Here is a 27,494-nt window from a genome sequence, read left to right on the forward strand (position 1 = left end):
GCAGATGTAATTTCCCCGCTTGAAGTGCCTCCTTCTTCCCACTCTCAGCAGATACGTCTGACTCAAAAGAGCCTCCTGTGTGGAGCCTTCTCTGCCTCTGAGCACACACGGGTCCCTTCCATGTCTCACTGCTCTAGCGTGGACGCCCCGCGAGCAGTTCTTCCGTGGTACTGTAGGTGACACACAGCTGTCCCCTCTCCTTGTGGTAGGGCAGGGACCCCATCTCTCTCCGAGTCCCCGGGACCTCACCCATCGTAGTGGCTCGGTGGGTGTTTATCGGCACAGGAATAGCTTCAGGAGGCATTTCAGCTGCCGTGGGTCAGGGCGGCCTTCAGGCCCGAGTTCTGCAGCTTGAAGTTCCCGCTCTCTTCGGTTTGAAGGAATTGCGGATGGAAACAGTAGCTGTGTGTTTTAAGTACATAGAGTTTTCCACTGGCAACCGGGCGGCTCATTGTTGGAGTCTTTTCAGCATCTTCCTTTGCATAAAACAACACTGCTGAGTTTGGAATTAAATATAACAAACTCCCAATGAGTCATCGTAGAAATTGAAAGCAAAGTGGTTTCGATTTGTTGCCTACACATAACAGCACTCAGTGAAGCTAGCTTTCCCTCACTCGCCACTTCAGCTCGTTTCAATTTTCAGTCCTCAGGAATTCTCCTTCTACCGCCCCCCCCCCCCAACCCGAGTTCTGAGCTGCGGGATGATTACTAGGTTTGAATACAGGTACTGAGAGAATTTGTGGGGTTATTTCTGACAAAAGGCCTGTGCACCCTAATGGAAGCACTATCCTAAGCCTGCCAGCACAGGCTCCTGGGGCTTTTCTAGATCGTTTTTGGAGCAGCCCACCTTACCTCAACTCTTCTTTTTAGGGACCTATAGTAACAATTGACAAATGGTCAGCTGGAGAGAGTTTTCTCTCCTTGTGTTTGTCCTGATTGACTTGTTTTTATGTTTAAGAAATAATACATATGTGGCCACAAAACTCAAACGATGAAAATAGTATACAGCAGAAAGTCAGTGGTTCCCTTTTGTTTCCTTCCAGACATGGTGTATGGATATACGTATTTATGGAAACGTTTTTTATACAAATGTGAATATACCCACTGTTAGGTACCTTGATTTTGTTTGCATTTATACCCTACCTTTATAATTATTGTAAATGCATCTGTGTAAGTGTGATCTTGCTAGCATTTTTTTTAAAGTTTCAGAAGATAAAATCAGTTAAAAATGGAAACATGCCCTTCAGTTTTATATGCTAGAGAAGCAAACCCAGCAGGGGATGAAATTCAAAACTTTATGGTAGACCATTTCTAAATGTGGTTTTTTTAAGCTACTAATTGAAAATACTAAGTAGAAAATTATCTCAAGCAAATAACAACCCTAGAGGGGAAACGCACCACCTGTTTAAAACTTTCCAACCAATATTACCAAGAAATGGAGACTATTAAACTGGAATGGATTTATTACCTCTACTAGTAAGCAGTAGATTAAGTCATCGAGCATTCTGTAGCCATGAATATTTATGCATATTTTGTTTTTACAGGGATTTGACCATATTCTTTAAAGAAATCATATTTTATTCACCCCCTGAAGAACTGTGTTGCCAAATTCGGGGAAAAATTTAGAATAATTTAATTCTCCACACTTTTCCGTTTAAAATTTTTGATGCCTTTTTATGTGGTTATTTTTGCAGCCTGTGATGTTTTGCAATATCACATTGAATGCCAAATATGAGAGATTCTGAGGCTACCTGTAAAGTCCTTCAAAAGCTTCTTAGAAGCTAAAAGCTTTCATATGCTTGGGTCACATCATTGGACTTAGTTGGGAGAAGAGGGAGGGCTCTGTCTACACACACACAAACAGCAATTTGCGATGTGAGTTCGGGTGTAGAACATTTGTGGGGACCTGTCAGCAGCATAAGGAGCGCGGTAGGTGAGAATCAAGAGGCTTGACTCACTTCCTTGCTGTCAGCCCCCAGCCGAGGATGTCTGCGGTTCAGATTGGCGTATCTGCGATGGGAACCATGGTCTCCTGTGCACATTGCTGGGCCGGTGTGAGGGTCAAATGACATTCATGGCAGAGTGCTTAGACGCTTGAATGCGTGAAATAACGTATCGGGGTGAGTGGGGGATGCTTTGGAATATTTTGAGAGAAATTGTGGTAAGCTCAGGGGAAGAATGGTGATTAAAATTTAAATCAAATTTTGGAAGTAATCACGATCAGTGAAGTTCCTTGAGGAAGAGAGAGAGGTAGTAATGCTAGTGGTAAGAAGATAATTTACATAGAGGGCTAGAATTTACAACATGCTAATCCATCTAGCCTCGTTTAATCTTTATGGGGGCTCCATAAAGAAGAAATTGCTTCCATTTTAATAATGGAAAAGCTGAGGCTCAGGGGAGAAGAACCAGTAACCCAGGTTCTTTGACGCCTATTCCTGTGGTTTTTTACCCATATCTGATTTCCTTTTTCTTAGAAACCTTTGTGAGTTGTCCCTTCTCATTAGTATTACGTTTTACACAGTCATTTGAAGTACTGAAAACCTTTCTGTACATTTAACAAAGATTTGATGATCCATAAGCTTGAAGACGCTTGGAAGTCATCATCAGAGGGTTAATAGTATGCCCCTACTCTCACCACCTTATTAAGACAGAATTTTAAACAAGGTATATTTATGTCAAGGGGTTTAACAGAAAATGGTGTTCTAAACTCTCTCTGTTGTCATTAGAGAATTAAGAACCAAAAGACTTGAAGATACAGCTCGAATCAGGTGTTTAGTTGAACACCTACCATTGTGTGTCCTCTATGGTTGCTTGTATTTACATATGTGTATACATGTATAAAAGGGTTGTGAGGGAGAATGTACCTATGTGTTAAAAAAAAAAAAAAAGCCAATCTGGATGTAATAACAAATGACAGCATTAAGTCCATCAGTGACAGTTGATCGTTTGTAAAAGGACTCTGGTGCCATGACTTTGTTACATTCGGGGGGAGCTGTGTATACACTGGTCTCGTCAGGATCCTTACAATTTCAAGAGATCCCCTCCCCTGCATGCCAAATGTACAAGGATGGTTTTGGGGAGGCATTATGCTCGGGAGTCACATGCCACACCACCACTCAACCCAGCGGCCTTGGTCAAGTTTCTCACCTCCCAATGCCTCTGTAAAAACAGATGGTACTAGCGGACTGGTCCCACCGAATGGTTAGTTTTAAGTGAGATTCACTTCACGTATGTTTAGCTCTATGCCTGTCTCCATACCGAAGACTATTAGGTCTCCAATACCGAAAAATATTAGGTGTTTGTTCTTAAATATTTCTTAGAAAAGTGAACACATTTGATGTATAAAGAACATGAAATAAAAATTCCAGAGTGGCTAGATAATTTCTACTTAGTAAAAGAAAAGAGATTACAGTTGTTTAAACTATGAAGGAATGTACTGACTGCGATTCATTGGTCTAAAATTGTACTTTTAACCAAGAAATCTGCTCTGAATATTTAGTGGAGGCATACATGAGGAAAGGTGTGGAACTTCCCCAATTCCACACCTGGAGGGATGTACAAGGATTTGTTTTATTTTTATGATTGAATTCCTCTACATTCATGGGATTTTAGCCTGAGAAAGGCGATCCTCTGGTGATGTTCCTTTGTTTTACATCCGAAGAAGCTGAGCCTCAGAAGAGTCCAGAGAGGAGTAATTGCTCCCTGCCAGGAGTTCCTGGCACTCTGGGTTTGTGACTCGGCAATGGTGGGTATATGCAGATGCCTTCTGTGAATTGCTTATGTGCCCATCTTTGCCAGCCACTGCTTCCTAATTGCTTGAGAGTAAGCCCTAGGCCCAGTTTGCTTTCTTATAATGATAGAGAAAGAGCACTTTAACATACCTTATTTATCTGTGCCTCTTAGCAAACCATCAGGACGGTGTGCGCATCGAGTCCTATGGTGAGGAAGTGGGGATCTGAAATAACTTGCCCCAAATTGCATCCCTACTGACTGAGGGACCTGGAATAGAAGGACTGTTGACTTTAAAACCACTGCTACCTGGGCACCCGGGTGGCTCAGTCGGTTAATCATGCAGCTCCTGATTTCAGTTCAGGTCACGATCTCATGGTTTGTGGGTTCGAGCCCCACTTCGGGCTCCATGCTGACAGCGAAGCATGTTTGGGATCCTCTCTCTCTCTCTCTCTCTCTCCCCCTCCCTCCCTCCCTCCCTCCCTGCCACTCCCTTTCTTGCACATGCCCACAATCTCCGTCTCCCTCTCTCAAAATAAATAAATAAACAAAAGCCACTACTGCCTTTCATCGTCTTTCCCTTTTACCCCGTACCTGATTTGTGCAAGAGAGGCTACTGCGCTCTGGAAAAGACAAATTCACGAAATACTCGTGGTCTCTGCCATAATTTAATACGCTATAATGTACTATTTATAAGAAAAAGCAGTGTAAAGTGTAAATTTGAATTAGCGTTAAAGTGTAAGAGAATAGAAAGGAGGAGGCGTTATGCTATTGAGGTCAAGTGAAAAGTATGCAGGCCACTCCCCCCATACGGGTGCCAAATCCTTGAGATGCCAGGAAACAAAGTGAAAAATGAATGTGGAGACAAGACCTGTGGGAGAGGCCTTGAGAGAATGGAACCGGTTGACTCCACGAGCAGGCGTGGGAGCCACAGCCTGGTAGAGAGGGGCTCGGAGAGCCCGATGGCGGGATGCTCGTAGCCTCTCCTCCAAATGCAGCGGGCCAGTGCAGACCCAGGGCTTTGGTCCGAAACCGCCGGGTCGGAGCGTCTGTGGGGGAAAAGCTGTCCTTTGGTGGTGAGCATGGGTTTGCTGGCAGGGTGTAGAATCGGGGCGCAAGGTGACAGGCCACGACAGGAGAGTTGTGCCGCCCTGAAACCCGATCATTGGAGATGCGCTCTTGCTCTCTTCTGCTGCGAGGCCAGAAAGTGCTGACAGGGTGAGGCTGGGAAAACAGGCAAGGACGGTGTCCACCTGGGGGCGGGGACAGAGCAGGTGTGGATGGGCTCGCTGGCCCTGGAGCAGTGGCCCTGTACCGCGTGACTTCAGGGCCGGCTGAGCCCTTGCTGCGTGATTCAGGGTGCTGCCCCGAGGCTTCAGCCCTTGAGCGGAAAGGGGGTGGGGCTCGATGGCAGCTGTGGAGGCGGCGCTAAGTGCTGAGGCGTGGGATCCCCTTTGTCTAAATCCACGGCCAGAAACACCATCCATATGCAGCCGATTCCCAAATCTCTTCTAATTGCAGTTAGATTTGCTTTATTCGTGCCATCTTTCCGTCAGGTCTTAGCTCCCCAGGCCTTAGCGCATATTGAACCCTCACTGCACTTTGTCTCCCTAGATTTTCCTGGCGTTTTCACTGCTGATACCGGAGTGGTTAGTCTAGGCATTAAATCTTCCAAGAAGACTTCCTCTGAATTCCCACAGAACCCTGTGCTTACCTGTATCGTACCATTTTACAATTATTTGCTTGATTGTCTCTCTCCAGAGACTGCATCCCTAGAGGAGAGGGTCATATCTTCTCACTGGCACATAATAGGTGCACAAGAAATAATTTGTTGAATGAATGAAAGATGGTCTCATAGCTTACTTTGAAGAGTGAGTTTTCAAACCCAGGACTTTTGACTTGAGACTTAATCTGTGGTTTATGCAATAGGACCGAGTGTGTGCATAGAGGTAGGGAAAAAAGCAATGACTTTTTCTCAAATCCACCTACCGGAACCCGAGAAGATTTCTCTAATTGGTTTTTATCGGTTCTCTCAGAATGTTTCCTAATAGGATCAAGAGAGAAATGTCAGGCTAGGTTTGGTAATACAGACTCGACGTTGACAAATCTCCTGTGTGCCTCAGAATAATGGTGTACACGTTAGAAATGCTGACAGCTTACTATAATTAGGTGTGTTTCTAAGAACCAAAGATAGATTCTGAAGTTTTTCCCCCTAATTTGCTTATATTAAAATATATACCACGTCTTCCTAGGAATTGAGGGATTGAATTACTGTTGTTCAAGTATTAGGCTCCCTATTAAACAATTCCAAAATCATAGTTGAGCTGCTGTTGCTTCGTTGACACACCCTGACCAACTTTAATGTAAATAAATGTGGCCAGTTCATCACTTCTTTTTCTTTCCTGTCGGCTGTCAGATTCCAGGTTTTGTTCTCTTTGAGTAATTTTTTTGTTGTTAGAGAAGCTGTAAAGAATTATAGAGCAGTATCCCACTGAGCTCCAAATTGAGCAGAGGAAAAATTGGTTGGATGCTCTCTTATGCAACTAGAAGTGTTTTGTGATTTTAGGAACAGGGATGGGTCCCCCCCCCCCCAGCTTATCCCTGGAGAAAACACTCTTCTACTTAGCTGTCTTGGCATTTAGAGTGGCATTACTGAGCTGCATCTTAGTTATTGAGAACACTTACATGGTCCAAAGAAAATGTATCCAGGGGCAATGAAGATGACAATTACTTCAGGGTGAATTATTATAAATGCTCAGGTAATTGGGCCCCCAATCTAACGTAGGGTGATGAGAGTTGAAAAAGCAAATGTACGTTATTTTTTCAACGGGTGGAGATTTTTAAGGTGGAAGAACAGAGCAGGCGTCCAGAAAACTCCTTCTAGACTCCTTTCTGTGTCTTGTCTCTCTGGTCTGCAAAGTTCACTGGCTCCCCCACTGATTTCTCAGGGTGGCTGTGAGCCTTGATAAAATGGCAGCAGGGGAAGAGGCAAACAGGTTGCCCAGGAGACGTGGTCGTCTTGTTGTTACTTTATTTTGTTTTTGTTGTTGCTGTTTCTGTTACAGGCTGATCCCAAGGAGCTCATCAAGATGGTCACCAGGCATGTGACTCTATACGGACACGACGCCTGGCCAGAGGACCTGGTTTCACTGACCAAGCAGTTACACTACTACAACGAACGTCTCCTGGATTTCACGCAGGCCCAGATCCTTCAGGGCCTCCGGAAGGGTGTGGATGTACAGCGGTTTACGGCAGATGACCAGTATAAAAGGGAAACTATCCTTGGTTTGGCAGAGTAAGGGATACCTTTGTCTCCTAAAGGGGTGGATTTAAAGCCTAAAAGAACAGGTTGAATGGTCAGGACACTGTCCTTTGAAGGTTTACATCTGTGGTTGTTATAAATAGGACTTTCCTTCTTCCTGGGGTGTGATGGACATGTGGCTGTTCCCAGTTGGATCAGTTGATGGCAGACAAAGTTTTAAACCTGCAGATTTAAATAATAAGCGTGGGAATTATTTAAAAGTTTCCCATGATTTGGCTAGCCCAATACCAACATTCTTACCATGTTAGCGGGCTGAGGGTATGACTGGCATAAAAAATGTGAAGCTTATTATAGACGTTTAAAAAGATTGCCTGTTATTCCTGGAAGTCTCACTGCAAACTAGGGGGCAGTTTAATTTCCCCCGTGTGTTGAGAATGAGATGTTGTTTGAGTACCGGGGGAAGGACCCAGAGTCTAGATTCAGGGCACCTGTATCTGTCATGGGTTTCCAGAGGAAGGAGAGCTGACCAGCTAGGCCCAGCAGTCTCTCTTGGTGGAAGCCAGTAGCACCTGCCACTTTTCCCTTTGTCGCTTACCCCTTTCAGCAGCAAGCCCCATGTGAGATGGCAGTACAGGTTAAGGCCCAGTGAGAAGCATTTCTTGGAGGCATGGGATGCCCCTTGGTTTTAATACTGGTCTCCATTTTTTTGTTGAGATCAAATGAGAATTAGTTACATGTCAGAAGGTGGGAAAGTGGAAAAAAAAACAAAAAAAGAAAAAAATACAAATTAAAAAAAAAAAGTGGGAAAGTGTGTTCACCCATAATGGTTATTAAGTAGAGTTGTTCTGTTCTTAACATCACAATTTGTGGAGCACTTCCCATGGGCAAGGAGCTGTGTTAGGTGCTCTATAAAGCTTATTTTGTAAATCTCTTTTACTCCTCGAACATAATAACCCTGTGGCGTAAAATGGTATTTCCATTTTATAGCTGAAGAACATGAGACTCGGGAGTGTGAGGTAACTGGCCCAAGTTTACATGGGTGGTAAGGATCGTCACTGTGATATTAATCTTGGCCTTGGTCTCTCAATTATCAAAGCCATCCCATCTTCACAACGCCCTGGCCCCCCCCCCCCGCCCCCCCCTCCCGCCCAGTCCCTACCCCCAATGCACGGTTGTGTTCCCAGGCAAGCGAGGCCTGCAATGCAGTCTAGGCTTCCAGCCTTTGAAGCTAAGGTTAAATTGTGCCCATATTTAGTGATTATTCTTCCTTCCTGCTACATTACTTTAAAATAACAAATGTAGCCCTGGTCATGGTTGTAGTATATGCTATTTTTCGTTATTATTATTTAAACCTCTAAGAAAGTGGCAAAGTACCCTTGGCACTCTGTAATAACTTTATATGAGCCCAAGCTTCTTTCCTACCATAAGCACCCCAAATTCTCTTTAAAGTTTATTTGTATTTATCTTGATAGAGATAGAGCAAGGGGGGGAGGGGCAAAGAGAGAGGGAGACAGAATACCACGAAGCCTCTGCATCGTGAGCACAGAGCCCAATATGGGACTCAGACTCACGGGCTGTGAGATCATGACCTGAGCCAAAATCAAGAGTCGGACACTTAACTGACTGAGCCACCCAGGCACCCTCCGCCCCAGATTCTCTTTAGAGTAACGCGGGGAATAGACAGATCAAAGAAAAGATAGTAAGAACAGCCTGTAGTGGGATTTAGTTAAGAGAAACATGGAATAGTTTTTTCTCTCCTCCTCTGTTCTCCTGGAGGTTCACAATGTCATGGAACCGTTTAATGTCTAATTTGAAAGTGACTGAAGGGGTCACTTAATCCAGCCTCCTCACTTTCGGAAGAGGGATCTGAGAACCAGAGAACTTTAAAGAGTTGTTCGAGGTCACACAGCCCAGGGGTGAGACTCGGCTTCCCGTTGCCAAGTCCAGTGGGCTTCTCCTCCGGGCATTTGGTAATCCTGGGTGCCACCCATGCTCATGGTTTCTTAGAAGAAGGTCGGGGCGCCTGGGTGGCGCAGTCGGTTAAGCGTCCGACTTCAGCCAGGTCACGATCTCACGGTCCGTGAGTTCGAGCCCCGAGTCAGGCTCTGGGCTGATGGCTCGGAGCCTGGAGCCTGTTTCCGATTCTGTGTCTCCCTCTCTCTCTGCCCCTCCCCCATTCATGCTCTGTCTCTCTCGGTCCCAGAAATAAATAAAAACGTTGAAAAAAAAATTAAAAAAAAAAATAGAAGAAGGTTATTATGCAGAATGCAGGTTAGGAGGTAAGGCATGTCTTAACATCATCTGTTACATTTTGCCGGGGTTTTTGTCCTTTACTTTCTTTTGTAAGTATCCAGGATGCTATTTGAAGTGTGTCCTAGAGGACAAATACATGCTTTTGACAAACATACCATAGAACCTTCTCCACAATTTGTTACCTAGAAAAATATCCAACATTCTCTGAACGGCTTGTTTAAAATGTCAGAGTGGGTGTGGCGTTTTTGAGTTCGCAGTTCCGATTTGGAGGCGGGCATTCAGTGTGTTACAAAAATCCTTGACGCGTCTGCTTCTTCCTGTTCTGCAGCCCCCCCGCCGCCCCCTCACTGTACACAGCGTGACCAGTCTTCATTTTCTTGCGAATCGTGCATCCATTTTGATGGCATTGGCCTTCTATAAGTGCCTTTTATCCGTCCTTTATTGTCCGTGTATCTTAGATAATAGGTTTCGGTGCTTCATTGGGCTAACCTGGAGGAGGGCACACAGAGCTTGGCTTCTTCCCACCTTTCTCAGGTGATGAAGGTACCGGTACCTAGTGAGCACGTTCCTGGGGTCAGGCACTGTGTCAGACTCCCCTCAGAGAAAGGATGAATTGCTAATGGTCGCTATTCTCAAGGGTTTCTCATTCCATAGAGTATACTCAGTAAATAGTTGAGAAATTTTTGATCGGCAATGACCTAGTACTTCACGCAGTGACAGACTTATTCCAGCCCTGGGCCTGTGTTTTACAGTCCACATACACAGAGTGGTTTTTACATTTTTAAAGGTTTGTGGAAAAACAAGAATTTAAAAAAATAATAAAAAGAAGAATTTTCTACAGAGACCGTATGGCCGCGAAGCCTAAAAGATTTACCGTCTTGCTGTTCACAGAAGATGTTTACCAACTGTGGGCTAATCAAACATAGAAGTAAACGTCCTGTTTTTTGTTAGCATGTATATAGTCTTAGCAATATCCCTTAATAAGAACAGATATTTCATTTCTGTTCCTGTGGTTCTGTCCACCAATCTTCCAAACGAGAATTTCATCCTTAGAATTTCTCTGTTTCTGGGAAATAGAGGTGCTGCCGTGGTCTTTGCAGAATGGCCTTCATGGTGGGTGCTGGGGCCCAGAATTCTTCATAAACCTACAAGGTCTCAAGTCTGGTGACCCCATGCCCTGGTTTAAACCTTCCTCTGGCTCTCCACTGCCGGTAGGATAAGGTGCAGGTCCCTTGGCAGGAACCCCTCCTGCCCCACCCCCCATGCCTTCTCTCTCAGAAGCCCTCTGGCTCTTCTCTCGTAACTACCTTCCCTCAGTTCTGCTTTTTTATCTTCCAGGCTTCAGCTCAAATCGGTCACTCCCTCATCTCTGCTGTCAGTATTTGAAGTCCTCTGGGAGCCCCGCCTTCCCCTCCCCCCCCCCCCCCCCCCCCGTTGTATTTGGTTCCTGGTTGACATCTCACATCCTCCACTAGGCTGTGAGTTCCTCAAGAAATGTCTTGTTTGTCTTTGTGTCCCACGGAGCTAGCACAATACCTGATACAGTCTGGAAAACATAAACATTTCTTGAGTGACTGCTTTCTCAGATACATGCCTGTAGGGCAGGGATACATTTCCTTTGCACTGTTGTTGGCCTGTAGGCTCTGGTGTCTGTACCAGAATTTTTTGACCTCCCGTACATTTTGGACTGGATAATGCCTTGGAGAGCCGTCTGTGCCTTGCGGGAAGTTCGACAGCATCCCTGTCCTTTCCCCGCTTAGATGCCAGTAGCGTTGTCCTCCTCCTCTCCTGCCATGATAATCAGACACTGTCAGATGTCCACTGGGGGACAGAATCCCCCTCGGTGGAGAACCACCGTTCTGGACAGTTCCTTGGTCAGTTGCAGTGCACCACGGTGAGAAAGGAACATTAACATGCCTGGGAAGTACGTTTCCTGAATTGCTGTGAAATGTCTTTTTAAGGCCCGTGCCGGCTGCACCCCTTGCAGCTGGAGAGAGTCCTAATGAACAGTTTCGTTGCTGATTAAGGGTAATGTGTTTCTCTTCTTTCCCTTCCCTGTGGCTGATGGACGTTCTTGAAGAACACTTGAGGAGAACGTCTACAGCATTTCCCTTTCTCTGGCACAGCGTTACAGTGTCTCCCGCTGGGAAGTTCTCATGACGCATTTGGAGTTCCTGTTCACGGACAGCGGGTAAGTGCACGGTTCAGATGAACGTTTATTTCCGTGTCTGTCTTTTCTCAGTTCTATTTTAGAAGGATCTTGACCTTGTGAAGTGCAATTTCACCTTTCCTTTTGACCTGTAGTAGACCAACATCTGTACCTTCTCCCTTTATGTGTCTCCTGATACGTCCATATTCCAACAACAGTTTATTTGTTTTTGTTTTTCAGTAATAATAGCCCTGAGTTACTGTAATGTTGGTGTGTTTATTCAGAGGTTTCTTTTGTTTGTTTGTTTGCTTTTATTGAGAATCTACCGTGTACCAGGAACAGTGTTGATACTCAGGTTACAGTAGTCAGCAAACACTGGCATCCCAGCTATCTTGGAACCTGTAGTCTAGTGTGGGCGACAGATTATAATTGGATGATGCTAAACAAATGACCACACGGGTGATAGTCTTATCTGTGATAAATATTGCACTGCACCGTTTTTAAAGTCCAGTAATAGGTTCAAATAAATGTTTGTTATGCACATTGGCATTTAAAAAATATCTTGGCATTTTATTAAATATCTTTTTCCTTTCATTGAATGTTACATAAAAGGGTATCATATCTATATAAGCAGGATTGGTCCATTGGTCTGAATTTATTATAAATTATCAGACAATCTAGTAATGTGCAAGACTGTTCACAGCATATCATTATACCTGATAGCAGTGTGATTATGGAGACGCACAGCAATTACAAAAGCAGGAAATCATTACCGCCTGGCATCATTACTTGTGAGTGACAAAACACCTAATATTGATTTAGCAAGTGGTGTTTGGTGCCCCTCATTCCTTACTTAAAAGATGTGGTTCACATTACTGTTTAATCACACTTGGTAACACAGGCATTTGAAACCAGCCTTGTTAATAGAATAGAGATTGCCCAACATTTACTTGTTGAGTCAATGCCTATGAGAAGTTAATAGGTCAGAAAAATAATGTTCCTCTCCTGAAGATTTTTGCTTTTTTTGTCCCTTTAAAAAGTCATTTTCGGGGCGCCTGGGTGGCGCAGTCGGTTAAGCGTCCGACTTCAGCCAGGTCACGATCTCGCGGTCCGTGAGTTCGAGCCCCGCGTCGGGCTCTGGGCTGATGGCTCAGAGCCTGGAGCCTGTTTCCGATTCTGTGTCTCCCTCTCTCTCTGCCCCTCCCCTGTTCATGCTCTGTCTCTCTCTGTCCCAAAAATAAATAAACGTTGAAAAAAAAAAAAAATTAAAAAAAAAAAAAAAAAAGTCATTTTCCCTGAAAAGTTGATTTTCCTATAATTTTACATTCTCTTTCCTGTTGGTTGAGTTTGGAGATATTCCCTGCCCAGCTCACATACAGAGGGGCGCACACCGTCTTGGGTGAGGCAGCGTTATGCAGTAGAGCATAAGCCTTCAAATCACCGTAGCTGGATCAAATACTAACTGTCAGTCTCTAGCTGTATGTCCCGATGCAAGGTCATTCAGTTCTCGGGAATTTATTTTCCTCAGCTCTAAGGGATAACAAAAATTAAATGACTTCACGGTAAAATGTCAAACCTGCACCCCTTTTCCCATGACCAGTACATCATTACTGGCAGTTATTCCTGGAATTTTACTCCTGTGAGAAGGAGATAATCATCGTAAACACCCATACTTGAATTCTTGGTCTCCTTCTTCCCCTTATTTCCCCCGCGCCCCCATTGTTTTCTTCTTAGTCATTGTAAATATCAGTGATGACTTTGAGTGGCCACGTGTGCCTGGCGTCCCTTCCAGCTGGCACACCCCGGCTGTTCTGCAGGGCATGTTCAGCTCCCCGTGCTCAGGGCTGATGTATATCTATCACTCACTACAGCCTCGGTGGCCACCTTCACTTCTGGGCTGTTCTGGATGTTTTAGAAGAGGGACGTTTTAGAAGAGACCAGCAGAAATACTTACACCATCAACTACCAGTGTACGTGTGGCTTAGCATGAGGGCACGGGTTTTGGAGTCTGGCCACATTTGGTCCACATCTGCTGCCCATAACCCCAACTATGTAGCTGTGAGCAAGCCTCTTAATCCTCTTGAGTCATTGTTTCCTCAGTGATCCGACCATTATCCTTACCTTGTAAGGTTCTAAAGGTAAGAGAGGATCTGTGGAAAGTATATAGCCTGGCCACTCTGTCATACTGTTGCATTATTCCTGTTATTATTCTTGTCAGTTCTGCTGACTCTGTGAGCACCTTTAAGTTTTGGACACAAGATCATTTTTAAAATACCAGAGGATGCTTCTAGACGATTGAATAGTACCACATTTGTTCACTCACTACATATGATTATTTTTATAGTGTCTTCCTATTCTAAGCTTAGGTTTAAGTGCTGAATGAGACAGACACATTATTACCTTCACAAAGCTTATATTGTAATAGGGGAGACGTGCCCACTCTCAACACACACACACACACACACACACACACACACACACACACACACACGCATGCACGCACTTGAAAATAGCTGAAAAGTAAATTGCTAGTCCTAGTAAGTACCATAAAGGAAGTGCACAAGTTGTAGATAGCAGTCTAGGCAGAGGGAACGGGTTCTGGAGCAGGAAGGATCTTGGTATTTTGCATAACTAAAGGAAAACCATTGTGGCTGGAGCATATGGCAACTTAGCACTGGAGAACTAAGGGGCCAGAACTCCCTTCGACTGTCATCCTTGGTGACACTCTCCATTGTTTCCCTTCTTAATTAAACAGCAGATCTGAAGGCCTGCATCCTGCATTTTCATTTCACTCTGATAGCCACCTTTGAATCACCAGGTGATTACCCGAGTGTCAGAGATCACGATACCGTCTTCTTCTCAGTCTCCTTTAGATGCGTGGCAAGGGGCCCCCTGGCGCATGGAACCTGCCTGCACTCTTCTATTTTTCACAATCAGTTTCATATTCTTTGGTAGGATTCTTTTGTTCTCAGGTACAGGGATGAACCAGGGCAAGTTCTAGCTGTGGGAGGATGAATAAACTGTAAGGCATCTGTCTCCTTCTGAATTGAAACAGAAGATACACGGGACTTGTGTCCCAGGATTGCTGCTGCTCAGAGGCAGAATTGTGTCCACACGGCCACACTGTAAAGGATTCTAAATCCTGGCCTTTTCTCTGTCTCCTCCCTTAAGGAAGCCTGGCTTAGCTGAGGAGTTAGTGTGAGAATAGTTAGCGTATAGAGAGAGGATTTAAGGTAGCTCGGCTTACTAAAAGTAGCTCATAACATTGAAAATCAGGATAAAATAAAAACTCAGGACCAGGAAAAAAAATCCATATTAGAGTAGGAAGTTTGAATATAGATATTCAGGACATAGGCCTTCTGTAGTCCTTAAATTTGGTTTTGATCTTTTTTTTGGCCTAAGGGTGGGGGGGTTGTGGGTCATGACCCACACTCTGATTTGCATTGTGCCTAAGAAGAAACCTGCCATTCCTAAGAGTGGAAGAACCGATTACCACCATTACCAAAGTGGAAGCCGTTCCTTCCATACATCTGCAACCTTCCTTTCCATGTTGTGACCATTAAGGCCACTTCTCTCCCAAACTGTCAAAAGCTCCTGACACTGGCATAAAATGTAAGCAAGACAATGCACTTTGGCTTGTTTCCATCTGGTGGAAAGTGCTCAGACTCTGAATCCTGGGTTCAAACTCTGGCTCTGTGACTTCCTACTAAAGTGTTCCTGCCAGGTAGACACGTTGCTTCAGCCCTGTATGTATGCCTAGGTTTCCTTGTCTGCAAAATGAGTTTTCTCATTCCATTTGACAAAACTGCTGTGAGATTTCAGAGATTTATACAAAATACCTGACATGTGGTAGGTGCTCAAAAAACAGCTGTTGTTAATTCTGGAAACAGATCATATACACCAAACCCATCCTATTACCAGTATTAGCCCAACATTGTACATCTTATCTTTGAATAGTTATTTTTCAAGTCAACATTAATTATAAGGTATCTGCTTTGTGAGAAATAAATGAGCTGACATGGCACTTAACATCTAAATGCTCAGTAAATGTACCTATTCATCTACTTCTGTGCTGTGGTGTCTTTGAAAATATTTTTTTGTTAGGTAATAATATGAGACTATATAAACCAGTGAGAATCTAAGGTGTCAGGATTGTCATTGTAGAGGAGACGAAACCTATTCTCATGGCCTGCCCCATATGCTCTGTTCATATACAACATTCCGCAGAGGATCTGAGTAGTTGTATGACAAGAAATAGACAGAGATGCTCATTATTGGTCATCCCATCAACCGTGTAGGTGAACTTATAAAATTAAATTCCATTTTTCAGTTTACAAAGACTTGGCCAAAATGTTGGCAAAACTGAAAAATGCCACGGCTATTTTGACCTTATTTTCTCTTTGTAGTCCCATGTGCAACTGTCAGGCAGCATTGCACATCAAGTCGGCCACGTCAAGTTCATTCTGAGCATTTGTGTGGTGAATACCTTGGATTGTTTCCCTCAGGTCAGAGTAGTTATAACTTAGAGGGTAGAATTGTCTCTTTGCACAGGCATCAGTGGAGGAACCCTGTTCGCTCATGATCAGGGTCATGAATTTGGACCCATATGTCTTTAAACTTTTAGGATTAGTCTTTGGCGGAAATGCCTGGAAGTTAGTACATCTGGACTGTGTGAAGCCATATCCCCATCCCTTTGTCTCTGCCTTTCCCAGCGGCCGTCTGCCTTCTCCTGTCCCACTGTCCTTTTTCCTTCCTTTCCTCTTCTCGGTATTGTTCAGACAGGTAATAGAACTTTATTATCAATCAGTCTCAGACTGAGTAAAGAAAAACATATTTAAATAAATTTGTTTTCCTATTTGAATATAAGTTCTTTCAATACATGCTGTTCTTGAATCACGTTTTTGGGTGATTGACAACTTGAAGCCATTACAGAACACTAATCAAAGGATTAGTGCTATTAATTTATTCCTTGTGCACCGGGTACAACTCATGCTAGTTTCTTCCTTTAGTTAATCTCTGAAAGCTAAATATGCATTATATATATAAGCTGCTTTATGGCTAAAACTAGGCTCAAGATAAAGCACTTAAACTGTTTTCAAGGGTAATCATTAATTTGATTAGTGAAAAGTCCATAGTGGTTTCATGGTATTTCTTCCTATTCTCTTGAATGTGGGTTCTTTGGAATTGTTTTCCAAGCAGAGTTTTCATTTCTTGTTCCAAAGGGAAGATAATAGCTTCTTTCAATGGAAACTATTAAAATGGGTTATTGATTACTGGCATCTATAAAAGATCTTACTTAGCACATTGTAATTTACTGAAGAGGCAGGTTTTGGCATTTAATCATGTATCACTAAAGGTATTCCAGATCTCTCTTGACAAGATAAGTAGGTAAAATTGCACATCAGACAAACCGAATTGTAGGCACAGAAGAATAAGTGGGTGGGCAAAGGGGAAAGTCGTATTGGTTAGGAGAGACTATATTCAGAATGAAGCCAATCACCAGTGAACTAAAACTGTTAGGGCTTAATCACTGGCCACTTTGTAGATGAGTACTATCTCAAGTATTCTGTTTATCAGAGTGTTAAGAATGAAGTATGACAGGAGAACTCTTTGAGAGTATTGCCGCTGGGAGAGAGAACTAATGTTCATTACAGAAAAACTCCTGTTTTTGACATGGTTGGTACTGCAGACACTTGACCTTCATTAGTCAAAGGCTACTTCGTGATGAGCTGAGCAGAACACACACCAAGTCCAAACAGATGTGGACCCTTTGTCTTAAGCAGGTCGCTTAACCTCTCTGATGGCAGTTTCTCGTCTGTAGGTTGGTAATTACTTAGATTTCACTTGCCTTGCTTAGGAATCAGCCCAAGAAGTGCACGCGTGTTCCCCTTCCCCCTCCATCGGCATGCTGTTCTGCCTGCAAGTTTTCATCCATATGACCTGTCTTCATGGGGTTACACGGTTTGCTGTTTACTGCAGACTTCGTTTTACAAATTATGCAGAAACATCAGAAATTCTGTGGATCGCGTTCATACGCGACGGCGCGTACAGTATATTTCAGAGGTGACATTGCATACTTTGAATAGTGATACTATCAAGGTTGCTTTCTGACCAGCCATTCATTTATACTCATTTGTTGTACAGACCTTGTGCTTTCTTGTCTCGATACCTCTGTTAAACTCTCTTTGCTTCATTCCTTTTTTCAGTGCCAAGCTCAAGTGCTTCCTTCAGTAAGCCTTCTGTTAACATTGACATTTACCTCCTCTCAAGATACAGCTTTAGTGATCCTACTGTTAATTAGAATATGGTTGTGTGGCCTTTGTCCTTACCATTATTTTGCATTGTGGTTTAACTCTTAAGTATTTAGAACTCCAACTAGCTTTTCAAACTGCTGGATAGAGCTCTGTGTTGTCAATCTTTTTTTTTTTCTTTTAAGTTTATTTATTTATTTTGAGAGACAGGGAGAGAGAGAGAATCCCAGCCAAGCTCCACGCTGGAAGTGTGGCTCAAACCCAGGAGCCGTGAGATCATAGCCTGAGCTGAAAGCAACAGTTGGACGCTTAACCGACTCAGCCACCCAGGCGCCACTGTTGTAAATCTTTATCCTCTCCCCCCACGACGAGCAGGGTGCCTGGTCCCTGGAGGACACCTACGTTTTGTTCATCCACCCATCTGTTTGGCATTCGTAAGACACATGTTGAATGTTTCCTTTTTACCACACACTGGTGTTTGGAACTGAGAAACTAAAGATGAAGATATGGTATCATCTTTTCCATCAAGTGGTACATAGCCTAGTGAGGGAGACAGACAAGGTAATGAAAAGTTACAGCACGTTATGAGTGCTAGAAGAGAAGGATGCTCAGAGGAGGCAGTCGGGGACATTTTTATAGATGTTTGAACTATGTCTTAATAGAAAAACAGAGTTTCTCGAGAAGTGACAGTTAAAAGAGTATTTAAAAAAATTACTTGATATTTTCACTTCATGGATTGCTGCTGGTATCCCAAGTATCATCACACCCTTATAAAAATTTTAAAACATAATTTGTATTAACTTTATGTCCTTAAACCAAAAAACATGTCTTGGCATTTCCTAAAAGTGGGAATTCCATTAAATAGGGCATCATAGTTCAGAGATGCTGCTTTTCAGTTGTATGTGATCTTTGATTCCGCCAGAAGTCTCCCTGGCACCCCTCGCATCCTTTGTATGCTACTGCTGAATGCCCCGGAGACTGGACATTTCTATGAGTGCTGACTTACTCTGCACGGGGCATCAGGGTTACACCGGGCTGGAGGCATTATGTTCTGTCCGGGGAGAAGCCAAGACCAAAATTAAGTCTTCCCCTTTACCCCCAGAAATAAAAACTGATTGACCAAAGTAAGACTCCTTAAAAATTGTTTGCAGTACTTTAACCTTAAATGACCTTTTTTTTTATTACATTATAAAGACCTCTAAATCATGGTGAAAATACCAAGAAGTGTGTTCATTCTAATGGCACTCATTACCACAGATAAGTCAAGTGAACATATCTGTTCTTTCCCATTTTAATTCTCTTTGAACACAGTATCAAATTTGGGTGTATTGAATAGCAGTTCGGGGCTCTTGGGTGTAAAACTTATATGCCTCAAAGTTGGAGTTGTTTCTTCTCCCCCACCATTTCCTAAATTCCTGAAATAATAAGGTTGTTTACATTTCTATAATGAAGCTCAGATTTTAAGTGTTTCTTGTGACATGAATAATGCATAACGGAAGCTGACAAGTCTGGGTTCATCTCCTGGATGTTAAGCGTTGGGTGACTCTCCCATCTGAAGGAATGTGAACCCTACTTCACAGGGTTGCTGTGACCCATATGAGAGGACGCAAAAATTGTATAATAGTAAGCATTTAACACTCCTATTTGCCCTTATATAAACAGCCCACATTCTGGTGGTTTGCTGAAATTGATTGACAAGAAGAAGGGACTTGTAAGAAGCAGCCTGTCTTTTTCAGTCAGGGGGAAAAAAAACAACAACAAATTGTTTACTAAAGGGACCAAATCTTAACACAATTTCTTTCTCCTTAATTTCAGTTTGTCCACAGTAGAAATTGAAAATCGAGCCCAAGCCCTTCATCTCTTTGAGACTTTGAAGACTGATCCTGAAGCCTTTCACAAGCACATGGTCAAGTATATTTACCCCGCTATAGGTGGCTTTGATCACGAAAGGTTGCTATATTATTTCTCTCTTCTGGAAAGCTGTGGCTGTGCAGATTTGGGGCAATATGCCATTAAGCCAGAAACACACATTCGGCTGCTGAAGAAATTTAAGGTCGTTGCTGCAGGTAAGACGATCCTTTCCCTGCTTGAACTCATTCTTTAAACTAAAGCCAGGAATTAATTTTTTTGTGCACAGTCATGTTTGTGCATTTTGTGACTGGCAGAGATCAGAAATCGCAGGATCTGATGCTAATTGACTTTAGTTATTATCTTTGCAACTCCTTTACTTACTGTTTAAGGAATTAAATACCAAAGAAACTACAAGAGACCTATGGAAAGTCACACATTGACTTTGTCTTACAGTAGGCCTAGTGCTGAGATCTGGAGTTTTTGACTAATCCTCCAGAGGTCTGTTCCCTACTCCCAGTGGTTCTATTTTATCTATAGAAAGGACAGGGCTGGGACACTTCACATTTGGCAGTTTGGCCGAATTTCACCTCACTGGAGACTCTGTGTTTTAAGGATGTGTGAAACCCTTAAAATAAGAGCATTTGCACCTTTGATAAATGGTGGCAGTCTTTGGAATGCTATCCCTGTCTCTCTAAGCTCCTAACTAAGACATTAAACACATTAATACCTCTCCAGTCTGTATGATACTTTATAATTTACTTTGAAACCTACATTCATTCAATACTTAAAACAGTTGTGAGAATTTATTTCAGTCTGTCAGTGGTTTACCGAGTAACCAAATTAGAAGCTGGACCAGATGCAAGAAAAGGAGCAAAATTGCATCCCTGCCTGCAGGTAGTTGATGGGATGGCAGATGAACTATGGGGAGATAGAATGCAGTGCGATGAGCATGCTGGTCAAAGGAAATATAGGTGCCGTGGAAGGACGTAGAAGGATGGAGGAAGCCAGAGGATAAGCCCTCTCCAGCGTGCACGCCAGGAAACCTGAGGCACGCGGAAGCGGGCGGCCTGTGGAGGACCGCACAGCTGACCGCCTCGCAGGCTGGGACAGGAGCTCACATCTTCTGATCTCTGTAATCGACAGAATATCTGCTATAAATTGGTAGATAAAATTTTCCCTTCAGCAGTCCAGAGGGCTGTGTGTGTGCGTGTGTGTGTGTGTGTGTGAAAGCTCCTGTATGTTTATGTTGGAAAGAACCCACTCCCTTTTTTCTTTTCGTTCCATTAGGTCTTAATTACAAAAAGCTGACCGATGACAGCACGAATCCTCTTGAAGCCCTGGAGCCAGTTCTTTCAAGTCAAAATATCTTATCTATTTCCAAACTTGTTCCCAAAATCCCCGCAAAGGATGGACACATGCTTTCCCCGAGCTCTCTGTACGCCATCTGGCTGCAGAAGCTGTTCTGGACTGGAGACCCGCACCTCATTAAACAAGTCCCGGAGTCCTCACCCGAGTGGCTCCGCGCCTATGACGTCTGCGTGAAGTACTTTGATCGCCTCCACCCGGGCGACCTCCTCACGGTGGTGGATGCCATTACATTCTCTCCGAAAGCTGTGACCAAGGTAACTGAAAAGATCGTTGAAAGTGCACTGAATGCTGTAGAGGAAACCAAAATGGCTCTTAAATCCAGTAGATTGTTTTTGTTTCCGTTCTTGGGATGGAGAATACTTAACGTGTTTGACGTTTTCGTTTCTTGCGAAGCGCGAGATGTTCTAATTGGGAAATCGTTTTCCTCTGCCACAGATGTGCAAGTAGTCTCAATCTGACTTGACTCTTTCTGATTCACGCGTGCGTCTTGTACACGTTACGGTTCTCCTGTGTCACAGCGAATACGCCACCTTGTTCTTTCCAGTTGCGAAGCGGGAAGCACGTCCAGTGCCCCGCCCACATTACCTGCCTTCGGTGGCAGGCCGACAGCTCAGCTGTGGTGAAATCGAGCCCCTAAAAACTTTTGCATGAATTCCATGTAGCGTATGACTTGCTGATAGAATTATCCACGGAAGTCTCTGTAGACATTTTCTAATGTCTGCTCCACGCTTAGGTCTGAGCACCTTTAACTGGACTCCCAATTCCTGCTCTGGATCCTTCAACAATACCTAGTTTCATACAGAGTAAATAACGTGAGTCCTTCTCCTTCTCTTCCTGCCGTCTCGGGACCTTACTGTAAAACAAAAGTCTCGCTGTTTGGTGGCGGGGAATGTCTCTCCCGAAAACACCTCCCACCTCTGGTCTCAACTGCTGAGTTCTGTTGCCTTTGGAACTTTTATCCTCCTCTGCTTGACGGTCTTTGCTGCTGCTCTCCCCGTCTCCAAGCTGGCAAGTCTGCCCAGTACCCTATCACAAGTATTTTTAAACTTTTTTTTTTTTTAAAGTTTATTTATTTTGAGAGTGAGAGTGAGCAGGGTAGGGACAGATAAGAGAGGGAGAGAGAGAATCCCAAGCCTGATGCAGGGCTCGATCCCACGAACCATGAGATCAAGACCTGAGCAGAAATCAAGAGTCGGACACTTAAGACTGAACCATCCAGGTGCCCCACTATCGCGAGTACTTTTTTTTTTTTCTTTTGGAAAAAAGAGAGTTTTGGAGATACAGTTCTTTTGAATCTCTTTTGGAGATGCATTCCTTTTTTTTTTTTTAATATTACAAGTATTTTTCACATGGCTCATATTAGCCTGAAAATTTAGTGTAAAGGCTAAGAATTCAAGTCATTCATTTGGAGGTTGATACAGGTAGAGGTTCAAACATCTGTGGGGAATTCTAGTTCTAACTAACTTATTCGATTAACAGTTGTGGATGGAACCAAGTACTTCATCACTGACTATTAGAACTCAAGCACTTTAGTTAATAACTTGGTTTTAAATTTTGCAAGCGCTGCAGGGACACCTGGGTGGCTCAGTTGGTTAAGCGTCCAACTTCAGCTCAGGTCATGATCTCACGGTTTGCGAGTTCGAGCCCCATATTGGGCTCTGTGCTGACAGCTCAGAGCCTGGAGCCTGCTTTGGATTCTGCGTCTCCCTCTCTCTGCCCCTCCCCTGCTCACATTTTCTCTCTTTCTCTCTCAAAAATAAACAAACGTTAAAATAAAGAAATTTTACAAGCAGTGCTACGAAAAGGAAATGATCGTTTTTGTTGTTTCCAAGGAAGCAACTAAAAATGATTTTAAAGGAAGATAGCCTCATATATTTGAAAAGAGTATGTGTTTCAAGTCCTTTGAACCTGGTTTTGAACTTTGAACCTGCAACTTAATAGCTCTGTGGTTTAGACTGAGGAATCTGGTAGACCTCTCCCTCCTTGTGGCTGAGTAATCTGTGGTACAGATATATTATTACCCCCACTTTGACAGGTGAGGAAAGTGAGGCCTACAAAGTTAATTTGGTAATAGAGGAGCCACAGTGTGAAGTCGAGAAGGCTTTTTTCCAGAGTCCTTGCTCTTAACCCCCGAACTGTACTGTATGTGAGGAGCCCTGGAACCAGCAGCTAGAGTCAAGGGCCTGGGGCCATTGTAGGAGCTGTAGGGGAGCAGGGCCCAGAGAGCCCCAGGGACATTCAGTCCAAGTGGAGTATCCTGGGATGTGCCCAGAGCAGGGCTGAGTCTGAACAAAGAAGGGTGGGCAGGAACCTGGCAAGTATGGGAAAAAGGCAAGAGTCCAGCAAACGTGGGTTTGGAATCTCCCGGAACGAGAAGAGGGTTGGAGTCCAAGGAAGTACACATGCAGGGAAGGGAAGGAACCAAGTGGGGAGTTGAGGTGCAAGGAAAAGGCTCCAGAGGTGGGACCATGAACTGGCTACAGGAGCTGGACAAGCAAACAGACCATGCAGGAAGCCAGGAAGATGGGGGGGGTGGGGGGGCTCGGGGGGCTCACTCTAAGGCCGTTTCTTTCCCCTCAGCCTGATGTGGGTTTTCAATGCTTTATGTGAGGGCAGGACAAAGAGTAGCATGCCATCGCCGAGGCCATGTGCTAATTGCGAGTATGTGTATGGAAGGGGACAGATGAGTCTAGATTTCCAGCAGCAGTGATTTACTCAGGATTAAACGTAAGACGTGGACATAGAATCCACTCCGAATTTGAGCTGTTATTTATGATGTTTCAAGTCCGATGATTTTCGGTTACAGCACGTTCTCCAACCACCTGAAAACGTATGGCCCAATTGTTTGTGCACACATGCGCACTTTTCCTGAGGAGAACATGTCTGGCTGGCCCAGTAAAGAGTGAGTCAATAACTATGGCATTGCTTTCTCTCCATTCAGATGGTGTCGTCCTTAGCAAGATACCCTTGTGTAGTCAACTATCTCGGGGCGCCTGGCTGGTTCAGTAGGAAAGAGCATGTGACTCTTGATCTTGGGGTTATGGGTTTGAGCCCCACACTGGGGATAGAGATTGCTTAAATAAATATAAAAAAAGATGGTTTTCTACTGAGTCAGGCAAGCTATAGGAAAATGAGAGAGAAGCATTTAAAATTAATTTTACATCTTTGGTCTAGCTGTTTTTCCTCATGTTATTAATTGGCAAGCTTTCAGTTTTCCTTTGAGAGAGGAAAAGTATAAAGTTTCGATACAGTGCTTGCTTGAAGTCCCACAGTACTGTGCCAGAGAGAGAGAGAGAGAGACACAGAGAGCGAGAGAAATTCAAATTGAAGTACAACCCTTACATGTCCGAGGACACGTTTGGAAAAGGAAGTGCAGCTGAATTTGGCCAAATTTGCAAAACACCAGATGTTCCCACAGCTCGTACATGATGTTAAAAATGTAAAATAAGTCTGTACTCCTCACATGTGGTGTGCGGGTTTCAAATGTGTACCCACGTTTAATTCCAAACCGAACTGTGGAAGGAACTGGTGAGCTAGTTCTAGAGTGTGGGACAAGAGCACGAAGCTGTTGTGTAGGTGCTAGAATTCAGACAGGAGGGTCCAGAAGCCTGCACTTTGTACCCTTCCCCCGACAAAATAAGCCAGAGAGGGCTGTTTGTCTTCGAGATCATTGTCATTCAGTTGCCATTTGCATTGGCAGAATTTGTGGAAATTCTGGGGAAAATATGCACAAAGTGGTATTATGTCATATAGGCAGAGATTGAATTTTCATGACATTTGAGGTGATGAATATGCAGAAGCTTCAGAGAACACAAATGTTTAAAGTTCATTTGCTGCAAATCTAAATTGTTTGTTTTTTTTGTGGAGTCAGGTAAGAGTTGCTTTCCTATTGCTTTTCCGGTTGAGCAATTAGATACATTTTGTAGAAGGGACAGAGAGCAAGTTAGTGGGTTAGAAATCCAGGAAAATGATCAAAGAAGCTGCAGTTGGGGTCAAAACACTGTGTGCTTGGTTCAGATGTGATGTGCTAAGACGGGACTTAGGTGCGACCTCAGCCTTCTCCTTACTCCCAGCCTTTTATACCCCCACGCACTGGGAATGGCGGGGAGGGTTGCATCCTTAAGTGACGACGTGGGAAATCCTCTGCTCACTTACGAACTGCTACCCAGGAGCTTGCTAGGACCCTACTTTAAGAGCCCCAGGTAATCACAGAACTAACACAGGCCTTCTGCCTCCTGCCAGGTGCTTCTCAACTTGAAGTTGGATGGACATTGACCATCCTCACCCCACCCTGGTTGCACTCTCTGTTTCAACTCCCACCATTTGTTTCTGATGGAAACATGCTGTCTCCTTTGGGTTAGAGTAGGGGAAAATAGAAAAATAGGTCTGACCTCTGACCCTCAAGCATCATACCTATTGATAATTAAGTTACTGCCCCTAGTGTGTGTGTGTGTGTGTGTAAAAACACATTTTTTTTCAGGCTCCTTATAGTTTCCACCTTTCGGTTCTGCCTTCTAGAGCTATGGAAACAGCATAAGGGAATCTCTTTTTCATGTTATGATTGTTCCTGAAATAAGCTACCATTTCTTCCCTCATCCTGTTATCCAGACTATTTGATATAAAATCTGGAAGAGTAAATTTGTCTTAAAAACCATGATATGACCTAAAAATAAAATTTATTTCCTAAGGTTTGTCTCAGTGAAAGGCTGCACTGTTGCTGTAACTTCAGGGTCTTTTCACTAAGGACGGAGCACCTTTGTCACCATAAAGAGCAGTCAGTGTCTGAATCCTATGTAAAAATGCTTAGGCAATGCCCAGTACCTAAGTATGTGGCAGATATAGGACTTTCTGATGCACAAATCAAATGCATATTATGTAGATTCAGACTGAATCACTAAATATTTAGATATCAGCTGTGTGCCATATACAAGGTTAGTTGCCCATTGAGAACATCAAGATGTAAATACATTCCTAAGAAAGTTGAAATGTTTTTTTTTTTCTTTTTTACAGTAAAATTGTTATAATTGAGAATTACACTCTTCATGAAATTAGAAATTCTTTGAGGCTAGGGATGCTGCCTTTTATCTACTTCTCCAGTTCCTAGCACAGTATGAAGTAGGAACTCCTTCAGTGTTGTTTAAACAGTTATTATCAAAACTGGTGATGGTAAAACCTTTTGATCTGAGTGCCTTAACATTCTTAAAAATTATTGAAAACTGTAAAAAGAGTTTGTTTATTAAGGATATATCTATAGATATTTATCATGTTAGAAATGGAAATGAAGAAATTTTAGAAATATTTATTTAATTCGCTTATAACTACCAATAATAGACCCATTACATGGGTTGACATGAATAGCATATGTTAATGGAAAATAACTGCTTCCAAAAGAAAAAAGATTAATGAAAGACTAACATTATTTTACATTTACATGTCTCACTTAAGAGAACACAGCTAGATTCTCGTGTTTATGCCTTCAGTTTTTGTTGTTTGGGTTGAAGTAAATGAAGAAAACCCAGCCTCACACAGATGCGAGGTTGGAAAGGGAGGAGTGCTTTCATAGCCTATGAGTTGGCGTGCTCTCCTTTGATCCTACACTGAAACTCCACAAGTGGTAGATTTTTTTAAAGGCCAATTGCAGTGTGGAATCTAAAACCATATCGTTGAACCCTTTGTACTCTGTTACATTAAAATCACTGGTCTATGTTGCACTCTGGGTGTATCATTTACCCATGTGTGGTTTGTAATATAACGTGTTAGGCCTTTGGAAAATCGTGATCCGTTGAGTTATGCAGATCAACCAGATGTTGATAATTTGCATTATGCAGTATCGACAGTCACGTGTACTAATATGAACACTCCTCTTAGCAGATGAGTCTTTAAGTATCGGAAAGCTGTCAGTCTCACAGTGGTGGATACGAGTTTTCCAAAATTCTAATTTTTTGCTTGACAGCTCAAATTTTATCAGTGGCAACAAATAGTACGAATCGTTTTCCTTGAAGTGACAGGCTCATTTTGTTCACTTTGGAGAAAATGTCTGCGAAATATCCAGGTCTGAACAACCAGAGTTTTCTATTAGTTGTTCTTTTAAGCAAAAATGATCATGCACGCAAAAAGAAACTACTTCAGTTCATAAATCAAACCATCACACAAATGCTTTTTCCTTATTATGCTTTGGTATACAGTGAAATGCTTTGTGTATATATGTCAGTTCACCCAGAATATTAAAAACCCGTGCACTCCATGTTTGAGACTTAATAATATTAGTAATTTTTACTCCTTCATCAAGAACATTCTTGTATGTGGAATTTAAGAAACAAAACAGATGTGGGTGCCTGGGTAATTCAGTCAGTTAAGCGTCTGACTTTGGCTCAAGTCATGGTCTCATGCTTCGTGAGTTCGAGTCCCGTGTTGGGCTCTGTGCTGACAGCTTGTAGCCTGGAGCCTGCTTGGATTCTGTGTCTCCCTGTCTCTCTGCTCCTCCCCCACTCATGCTCTGTCTCTCTCTGTCTCAAAAATAAATATAAACATAAAAAAGAAAAAAAACAGATGAACATAGGGGAAGGCAAGAAAAAATAAGATAAAAACAGAGAGGGAGACAAACCATAAGAAACTCTTAAATACGGAGAAC

General features: G+C 43.2%; 1 protein-coding gene across 2 annotated transcripts in view; it reads left to right on the plus strand.

Annotated features, from left to right (window-relative positions):
- NBAS (NBAS subunit of NRZ tethering complex) overlaps positions 1 to 27,494 on the plus strand; it is a 333,519-nt gene that overhangs the window by 224,615 nt on the left and 81,410 nt on the right. For both annotated transcript variants that reach the window (XM_030311617.1, XM_030311618.1), the window contains exons 41-44: positions 6,795 to 7,024; positions 11,325 to 11,435; positions 19,460 to 19,710; positions 20,783 to 21,117. In XM_030311617.1, the coding sequence (XP_030167477.1) occupies positions 6,795 to 7,024; positions 11,325 to 11,435; positions 19,460 to 19,710; positions 20,783 to 21,117 (927 nt within the window). The remainder of the gene's footprint in view (positions 1 to 6,794; positions 7,025 to 11,324; positions 11,436 to 19,459; positions 19,711 to 20,782; positions 21,118 to 27,494) is intronic.

Source organism: Lynx canadensis, chromosome A3 (genome assembly GCF_007474595.2).
Source record: "Lynx canadensis isolate LIC74 chromosome A3, mLynCan4.pri.v2, whole genome shotgun sequence".
NCBI lineage: Eukaryota > Metazoa > Chordata > Mammalia > Carnivora > Felidae > Lynx > Lynx canadensis.